This window comes from Symphalangus syndactylus, chromosome 23, assembly GCF_028878055.3.
Source record: "Symphalangus syndactylus isolate Jambi chromosome 23, NHGRI_mSymSyn1-v2.1_pri, whole genome shotgun sequence".
NCBI classification, from domain to species: Eukaryota; Metazoa; Chordata; class Mammalia; order Primates; family Hylobatidae; genus Symphalangus; species Symphalangus syndactylus.
The window spans coordinates 64,898,876-64,908,347 of record NC_072445.2 but is presented as its reverse complement, the minus strand read 5'-3'; the positions used below and the strand labels follow the sequence as shown (position 1 = coordinate 64,908,347).

Here is a 9,472-nt window from a genome sequence, read left to right as displayed (position 1 = left end):
GGCTCCGACCCGCCTGAGGCGGGGGCAGCCGGCCGGCCACTGTCATTGTCTGCCTGTGCCAGCAACCCCAATTCCTCTAAACCTCAAATAGAAAGAATCTCTTCTTTGTAATTAATTAATTTAAAAACTACTTTCATTTTCTCTTTTTTAAGGAAGCACGGTTTCGGGGAAGTGGCCAAGTGGCTTAAGTGTGGAGGGTCTGCTTGAAGGCGGCAGGTTTCCAGCGGGCTTCCTGAAGAGGTGAGCTTATCACCGGCATCCTGTGTCCCTTCAGGTTCCCTGAGAACTAGGTCAAGAAAGCAGGTTGGGGTAGGAAAAAAACGACACCCCCATTTCAAACAATAACTTTTATTTTATACTTCTCTATACTTTGTAGCAAATCTTTTTTTGCTGAATTTAATTTATAATAAACTTTTTAAATTACATCTCTCTTTTTTTTAAAATCAAGGCTCTTTTATGTCAAAATCTTTTTTTAGCTATATTTTAGATTAACATTTAACATCCCCCCCTTGTGATCTATACCGTTGGATATTCAGGTATTACTGTGTGTGTAACAGCTAAAACAAGAGGGAGGAGGGAAAATAAAGGCAGTGAACTTGGACGGATGCATCAACAACAGCAGATAAAGCTAACCCCTCAGTGACCATAGCAGCATGTCTTCTGGAAGCCTTTACTCTTACCCCAGAGATTTCCTCAGCCCCTTCCCTCTCTCCCTCCTATCCTCCAAACACAAAGCCAACAGTCTGTCCTTTCGCTTTTCTTGAGGAGAAATGTGCAGTGGAAATGATCAAAACAAGATACTGTGGAAGAACGACGTGAGCGTGAATTATTCACCGTATGTTTCGTCCGTGGACATCTCTCTTCAATTCATTCCCCTGGCCTTCTCCTCTCCTCGCCTTCCTATTAGGAGGAGCCCATCATTTTTCATGTTACTAGCATGATTAATATAGTAGGTGGCCCAGGGCCGTTCCTGAGATTCTTTTGCCAACAAAAAAAAAATTAATAATAATAAAATTAAAAAATGGGGTGGGTTTGCCGTTTTCTTATTTGTGTGTGAAGACGGACTAAAGCTGAGGTCCGATTTTGGCTGTGCTTGCTTGCTCACTGATTGGTAACATTTGGCAAATAAAACACAAGAAATCAAACGAAATAAAAAAGAGAATCAGGATTTCCCACAATCCTATATGAGTGTTTTCAGCATCACAGAGAATCACAACGTCCCCAAAGAACTAATGGATCTTCCTCTCGATTTCCGGGAGCATGGAGTGAGTGTGGGTGGGCGCGTGGGGAGAGCTGGCCCCACGCTCAGAAGGAAAGCCAGGTCGCTAAAGCTGCCGAGAGAGACACCAGGAGCACGGGGAACGCCGGGAGCAGGGACCCCGCCGCCCCGTTGCCGCTGCCGCAGAGTTCGAATAAGCTGCCTTGGATGTTGAGGTTTTTGGATTCTTTTCTCAGTTTATCCCACATATCTTTCGCCCCTTCCTGGCAATCCGTAAGGGCTGTGACCGTGCAGCTGTGGAAATCCTCCCAGTATCTGGTGAGGAACAGAACAAAACAGAAGAAGCAGGTTCACTTGGGGCGCCGGGAGGACCCCGGGCTCGAGCCCCTGCGCCTCCCCGCTCGCGGCCCCGCAATCTTCCCGGGGTGTCCCCTCCCTACCTTCTCTTCACCGCCCTGGCGCCTGGGCTGCGCGAGGTCGGGACTCGTGGGACCTCCGCCTACCCCAGAAGCGGCTGTCTAAAGCGGGGGTGGGGGGGCGCCCCCTCCTGACTGGTTTTCCCTTCCAGATGCCGGGAGAGGACTAGGCAGCCGGGAGCCGGGTCGTGCACCCGCTGTGGCGCGCTGGCACCTCGGCCTCCGCACAGATTGCTCGCCCTCCTCGGGGAAAGCTAGGAAAACAGTGCTAAGCCTCACAAGCTGCCGCCCATTAATGCCTCTTAGCTTGCAAGATGGGTTACTAGCTGTGAGCACGGCCCTCCCCTCGGGGCTTCTTCCATTCTCCTCCCCCTCGCCCCTTCTGTCTCCCTCCTTCTCCACGCCGCGGTACTCTCGCCTTCGCCCTCATTCTCTCCCTCCACCCACTACCTCTTCGTTTTGTTTTCCGTTCTCCTGATTTTCCCTTTCTTTCTTTTTCCATTCCGTCTGCTTTCCTCTCTTCCGTTCCCCACTTCCTCTTCCTCCTTCCCCCAACCTGCCTGGATCCTCCTTGCTCTCCACAGTTCCCGGCTCAGATTCGGCCTGGAGACTCCTGCCTGCCTCTCTTCTCCCCGGGGTCGGTGAGTGTTAGTGGCCGAGCACCTGGGGCCGGCCTCGTAGCCTTCTTCTGCTCTTGCAAATCCCAGTGCCCCAGGCCTGCGCGTTGGGTCCCTCCTGTTTCTCCCTCCCCAGTTTTTTCCGTGGGCTTGGGCCCCATGGGGCTTCCTCCCCACAGCTTTCAGGATGTAGCGCCAGCCTCCAAGGCCGGAACTGCGGAGAGGGCGTGGTGCCCACCTCTGCCAACCCTCGAGGACCCCCCCACCCTCTGTCCTCCTCTTGCGGTCGGTTCCCAGAGCCTGGCCCCTAACTCAACCACTTCCTCCTCCCAGGCTCAGCTCCTAGACCCGCCCCCACAACCTTCATCCAACCTGTCCCTTTTGATTGTCCCCTTTCTTCTGAAAACCCAAAATAGATCCTGAGACTAAATATAATCCCAACCCGTGATCGATTCCTGGGGCGCTGTCTCCTTTCAGAGCTGGGTCGATCTGTGCGTCTCTGTAACTCCGGGCTGGCGCCCACCTCCCCGGGCCTTGAGCACCAGGTCACAGGCGCCTGCTCTCTACAGGGTTTGGTTGTATTTTCTCCTCTCTCTCCCTTCTGCTGGCTGGCCTGGACTGTAAGCACATTGAAGGCAGGCACTGTGTTAATTTATGAGTACTGGAGGGACACAGGGCTTCCAGGTTCCTCAACTGGTAATAAACAGCAACATTTGAACATTAGGAGGCCCAGGGAGGACAGCTTTCCTGCAGAGTGTCTGTGGAATTGCCCCTGCTAAAGGATGCCTAAATTGCTCTTTTTTTTATGCATGCCCAGATGGGGACAGAGTCCTGAGGGACCTGGTAGAGAAGGACAGATTCCACCTGGGGCTGGGCAGAGGTGGGCTTCAGCTCCGTGTTGAGCAACCAGCTCCCCCAACTGAGTACGGCCTGGACCTAGCCGTGGCCTGTGACCTCAGGAAGGAGTTCTCACTTTCCTGTTTTCCAAGACTGAAGTTCTGCTTAAAATTAAAATAGCTTGGAATAAACAAGTTCCACCAAATGACAGAGGACTTGGGAGCTGCTCTATATGCAACCTTTTGTTATTCTTATAGATACATTCTTATCCATCATGAGACTTTTAGAATTAAATGACTTTGTCCCTTTCGTGATAGGAAAGCACTAGCCACTTAGCTGCTGTGGCTCCTAGTAGGCACTGGGGCATTTAGGAAATAGAGTAGCAAAATTGACACCATTTAATTTATCAAAACCTAAACAAACATCTGTCCTTCCACCAGTCCCCTTTTCCCCAGTTGGGGAGAGAGGAAAGACTTCACAGTATACAAATGATGCCACAGAAAATGGTCACTCTAACCTCGGGGAATAAGGGGCACAACCTGCCTTGGCTGTTTTGGAACGGTTATTGTGGGGGTGGGGGAACACAGCTGTTTTTTGCAAAATAAAAGAATGGGTGTTGCAGAGGATGGGGGTGTTTTCTAAGGTCTGCAGCATCTAAATTGCTGCAGGTCCACTGCAGTAGGGCTCTGCTGGTTACCTTATTGCTAGCGGGAGCAGTGCTTTCCAGCCAAGCTCTGAGAAAACACCACTGGGCCTGGCCATGAACTACTACCCATCTCTCTTTACCTTTGAAGCTGTCCAGGTCTGGGGACACCGTGCAGATGTGCAAGGGGGCAAGGGAAACAAGGAGAGGGCCTATTCCAAATCTCGGAATCTGCTGTAAACTTAAAGCGACTATCACTGGACCACCACCTGGACTTACTCTTTTTGGGTAAAGTCACTGGCACACAATAAGATAGCGTTTCAGCCTGTCTCCTAGAAACAGGGAGACCCGTGTCTCCTTGCCTGTGCCAGCATTTCCTTGGTGTGTATTAGAGGGGGGTTTTGTCACGAGAAATGGACAGAAGAGACGAGTGACTTTCCCTTTAGGCGAATGTAGTATTACCCCAAACACTCCTCAAATCCAAACTAACTGTTCTTCAGAGAATACCTGGTAGGTCACTCGTTCACGCAAGAGCAAAGAATGATCAAGACTGCTACAAGGCAGAGAGATTTTGCAGCACCAAGAACTGGTAGCAATTCTTCATGCCCCTTGCCCTGGGTCCCAGCACGCTGAGCATGCGCACCTCTGTGCAAGCCTGTGAGGCCGCGTAGAGCTGGGACTGGGTCTATATTGAAGGATCCTCCTCTATATCCCACCCCGGGCTGTGGGATCCCCTTGGGAAGCGCAGGTTCTAACCCGGGGGCCTGGTCCTAGGCCTGGGGGTTGGAGCCAGAAGGCAGGAGTGAGCCGATTCGGATTCGCCCTGGCGCTGAACGCTGAGCGCAGGCGGGGAGGCTCGGCACTCTCCGACCTCAGTAGCGCCCCCAAAACCGAAGTCCAGCCGGCCAAAGAGGACACTTACGTGCACACGGTCTTGATGTTCGTCTTGTCGTCCAGGCCTTGCGGGTAGTTGGCCATGCTGTCGCCCAGCTTGAGCAAACAGTCCGAAAAGCCCTTGAAGACCGCATCGCACTTGCCCGCTGCTCTCACGGCCTGCACCAGATACGCTGCGGGGAGGAGGGAACACCGGTCAGCAGCGCCACGACACCGCCCTGCCGCCCCACTGCCCTTCCCTGCGAGATCTAGGCTCCGCGCGGCCTCGTCGCATCGGGCGGCCTCTCCCAGCGCCCAGCCTCGGGACTCGCCAATGTTAAAGGTGAATGAAAGACTTGACCCAGGAATGCCCGACCTGCAGCTAACGCTGCGTCTCGTGCAAATTGTCGGTGTGTGAGCAGGTGTGGGTGGGTGGGAGGTAGGTGAGTCCATTCCTTTCTTCCAGCTCCCTCCCGCATCTCGCGCCATATCTTTTTCTGTTTCCATCGCCCCCTCTTCTCACCTCCCTCATCCCTTTTATTTCTCTTTCTCCTCACTCCCTCCTTCGTCTCCCAACACTTCCCCAGCAAGCCCTGTCACAGCTCTCGCAATGCGATCTTCCATTTTGAGGTGACAGAAGGGGTCTCGGCTGCAGCGTGCGGGGGCGAGAACGGGGTGGGGAGACGACAGGGCGTGGGGTCACGCAGCTGAACTCAACGCTACATCACGAGAATAAGCCTCAGGCCTGGCGCTCTGTCCTTGGTGGGCGCTCAGCAAACACTGCTGAATGAATGAACGAATATAGTCCCTGGAAGCCACCAGCAGTTACCGAAATGGATTGTTTCATTATAAAACCGATTGCCTACCATGGACTCTGTATTCCGAGTGAGACCCTCGGATGCACCCTCTCCTGCCCCACTGGAAAGAGGGCAGCCTAGACGTCCTGAGACCTGGCGCGGATGATGAGTGGTCTGGAGCGGACAAGGCCAGAGGCCGGGCGGGGTCACGGATGAATCTTCCCGGGTCACCTCCGCAAAGGCCAAATCCACGAGCCTCTTTCTCTCCTCCTCCTCTGTCCGCCACTCAGCTTCCCAGACACCCTTAACAACCCACCCGCCCGCCAAAAAGCCCGCCTCCACTCCGGACGGCAGCGGGGAGAGGCTGTTCTTCTCCAGGTCCCAGCCCTGCTGCTGAAAGTGAGCTCGCCGCGGCCCGGGGCTCCTGGCCCCAGCTCAGGACTCCCTGCAGAAAGCCGGCAGGGATAAAAGCTGGGCGGCGGGAGGAGGAGGAGGAAACACAGGCCGCACCGAGGTCCAAGCCCCTGGCCTCTGGACGGCCAAACCCCGAGGCGCGCCGGGGTTTGGAAAGACAGGTACCAGGCTGCGGGCGCGCGGCAGTGGCCATCTCTTTCCGCCCAGAGGCCGACGAACCCGGCTGGAGGCTGAGTGCCTAGCGGCCCAAAGCAGCCCGGGCGCGGGGAGGGCGCCAGAGAAGCACAGCGTTAGGGCGGGGAAGAAAGGGTGAATCTCAGAATCGAAATCCGCACTGGCGCCCACGACCCTGGGAGCCGGCCTGGTCCTCAGCAGCTTTCTGGCGGCTGCGCTTGTATGTGAATGTGTACCGGGAGGACCGGACACCTCAATCCCCCGGCCCCCAACGCGGGCGCCTGTCCGCGAGCGCCGGGCCGGACGCCGAAGAGGAAGGTGACCGAACCCGTAGCAGCTTCCGAGAGCGTACCGTTTGCAAATTGCTGCAGGAAGAGCGAGGCGGGCCTTGCGCTTTTTAATCCGGAACGGGAAGCACTGGGGAAGGGACCAAGGTTAACTTCGACCTCCGCTGGGGCAGATACGTAAACCTTCTTAAACCTCCGAGTTCACCTTACAGCGAAAATTAAATGCCCTTGCTACTACAATACTAACAATTAGAACACTGACGTAAAATCTTAAGAATAAACGAATCTTTGTTCTAATAGAACTCGTTCAAAATGGAAATACACTCCACACATCTTCCTCTATAACGCATGTCACAAATACAGCTTTGCAGAGAAGAAACGAAATAAAGTCCAATCTTCCCGTCCACGTCTCTCCCCACCCCTTGCCTACACCCCCAAAACTCAGTGGCGAAAGAAGCCCCTAAAATGCATTGACATTTTTTAAGGGGAATTGGGGCTCGCCGGGGGCGGGAGCGCTCTTGTCACGTTATCTTCCCAGGCGCTGCTGGAGAAGACCCTGCACACCGCGCATGTGTGAGTGTGTGCGTGTGTAAAATAAGTCGTGAACATTTCTGTCTTTTAAAACTGTGACTCCTTGGACTCTAGCCTTCTCTAGGAGGCCGGGAGGCTGCGCGCGGGACGGATTTTGCAGGCGCACGCGTCCCAGCAGGTGGCAGCCCGTGTGTCCCTTGCTGTCCTTCCTGAACCCCGCTTAGGCGAGGCTCTGGCGGGTGACCCTGGCTCCTTCCCTGTCCTCTCTGCCGTCCCCTTCTTGTGCGGTTTCCATCCGTTCATTCATTCGTTCGAACTCTCATTCATTCCGAACTTCCTCCTGCTGCGTCTTCTTTCGTGTTCACCACACTCTTCTACCTCCCCGCCCCTCCCAACCCCCACTTTTCTTGCCAAATGTCAATGATTTGGGACAGCTCCCAGCCATGAATTAATAAAGACCGAGGTTCTGGTGCAGGAAAGGGCAGACATTCGGGAACAAATACGCTCAATTTCAATTCCACAGCCAACAAATAGTCATTTTTGGACCGAGGTTAATGTGTTCAAAACGCGTCCCTCAGGCACGACCACCGTCTTTTTTTTTTTTTTTCCCTCCAAACCTCTGAAAGTAAGGTTATTTCCTACCGGGAAAACAGAGTCCCAAATCTTGTCCGATTAAAATTTCTATCTCAAAAACAGCTCTGTCTCCTGCTCTCTAAAAATTCAAAGGTTTATTGCAAAATGCCACATTCACTTATTTCCAACATTTAAGGAATTTGCTGCCATTAGAAATATTATTTACAGCAGCTCTTTTCACTAATGTCAAAGATTCACAACAACCAGATTTAAAGCATTGCCATTTTTTAGAATTAAAGGAAAACACCAATATCCTGCATTCACACACTCTAAAATCCGTATAATGTTTCTGCATTATAAAATCTCAAAATCATGTCAGTTGCATAAAACCCCACTGCAAAGAATCCATTTTAATGTCTAGAGAACTCCAAACCTTGTTTCCTTCACATTTCTTATGGAAAAAACATGTTATGCATTCTTCTTTCTTGCCCCAAACCAATTACCTAAAGCACCCCCTCCCCCCCCCCAGTACTGCAAGGATTTGTCTGCAAAGAATGCCACAACCTGAACTGATAGGAGGTAACAATTCCGTTTCAGGAGTTTCTTTATTCCCCCCTGTTGTCCATTCTATTAATAACCTGCTTCACTTTCACTTTTAGGCCACGTTAATTAATGTTCTGACCCAGTGTCAGAGAAGGGGGTTTTCTAGTGCCCTCTTCTATATATTTTCTTCATTCTGGATGGTAAAAATGTGAACTTTAAAAAGACCCTTGACAGCGTAACTACGACTCAACATTCCTTAACATAAAATGGGGACTAAATAAATCCTTCCACAACCAACCCCAAACAAAAATAACAAACACCCGACATGACATATTCCAAACACTTCTTAACCCTTTCCTATATATAAAATGCAGACACCAATGTGTAAAGTAGCAGGCAAATGCATCTAGAAAAGTATATCTATGTGAATTTGGCTGAATTCATCCTCTTCAATGGTAAGCATGTTAAAACATATGGTCTGAAGTTCCCTATCCCTCTCGATTTGCCCACCAGCCGGGTCTGCGGTGCCCGTGCAAACGCTGCAGCTAGGATATAGAGGGGAGGAGGGGTGGGAGAATGACAAAGTTCTAAATGCAGCAGTCTGAGCCCTGGAATATCTTTGCTTTCTGCACATAAACTTTCCAGTCCTGGCTGCCTAGCCATTTTGTTCCTGCATTCACCTTTCGACTCTTCAAAATAATATCTTGCAGTATCGCAGGGGCCAGTACATTGCCCCAGAGCGCACCAAACCTGGTATAAACCCAGAAAGGGAAACAAAAATGGATGTGTGCTTTGGAAAAAGGGGGAAAAAACCCTGTCCAGAAAATGTCCGGCCGCACACATTTCCTGGCAAACATTTGGAATCTATAGCTTTAGGAAAAACCGATCTGGGACGTGCTAGTCCCCAGGAACTGTTGCCCCCACCCTCGGGGGTTTGCCGGCTTCTCCGCACCCTGGGGCGGCTGCGGGCCCGCTAGTCCCCCTCCGCGCCTCGGCCGGGGCAGGCTGCCTCCCGCCTCCAGCCTCCAGCCGGGCTGAGCGGCCACTTACCTATTTGCACCGCGAGGATCAGTGAAATATATCTGCCGTTCAACTTAAGTCCCATCCTACGTTTAGTCAAACCATTTGCGACCGCAGACCTTTAAATAGTTAGTTTAGAGAACGCGGGGGAAAGCCGAAAAATAGGCATTGCCAACAAGTTCCGGGAGCGACAGAGACTTTATGCACGGGGAAGGCAGAGGGAGGAGAGAAAGAGAGGGAGCGAGGAAGAGACAGAAAGAGAGAGAGAGAGAAAGAGAGAGAGAGGCTGGGGGGGGAGAGCTGGGAATGGTTCACTCCATTAGAAGGGGGCGGAGGAAGTACAGCCTCACGCCCACGAGCAGGCCTGACGTGGGGGATGACACGGAATGACTTTTTTTTTAATATAGACACCTTGGTAGAGAATCGCCATTTATAGTCATCAGAAGCTGGAATTAATCAGATATCTCCAATTAATGTGCGATCTGAACGAAATTTTGCCTCCCGGGGGTGAGCACTTTCCTATTCTAG

General features: G+C 52.1%; 1 protein-coding gene across 2 annotated transcripts; it reads right to left on the bottom strand.

Annotated features, from left to right (window-relative positions):
• Positions 1 to 332: 332 nt before the first annotated feature.
• NRN1 (neuritin 1) lies at positions 333 to 9,259 on the bottom strand. Of its 2 annotated transcripts, XM_055263763.2 has the most exons (4): positions 5,982 to 6,305; positions 5,472 to 5,576; positions 4,655 to 4,799; positions 333 to 1,534 (listed from the first exon to the last, which is right to left on the bottom strand). In XM_055263763.2, exons 1-4 carry the CDS (start codon positions 6,007 to 6,009, stop codon positions 1,306 to 1,308), a joined length of 507 nt encoding a protein of 168 aa, XP_055119738.1. In that variant the 5' UTR covers positions 6,010 to 6,305; the 3' UTR covers positions 333 to 1,305. The 2 variants fall into 2 exon arrangements, with proteins under 2 accessions (XP_055119738.1, XP_055119739.1); XM_055263764.2 differs by lacking the exons at positions 5,472 to 5,576; positions 5,982 to 6,305 and adding an exon at positions 8,975 to 9,259.
• Between the last annotated feature and the right edge of the window lie 213 nt (positions 9,260 to 9,472).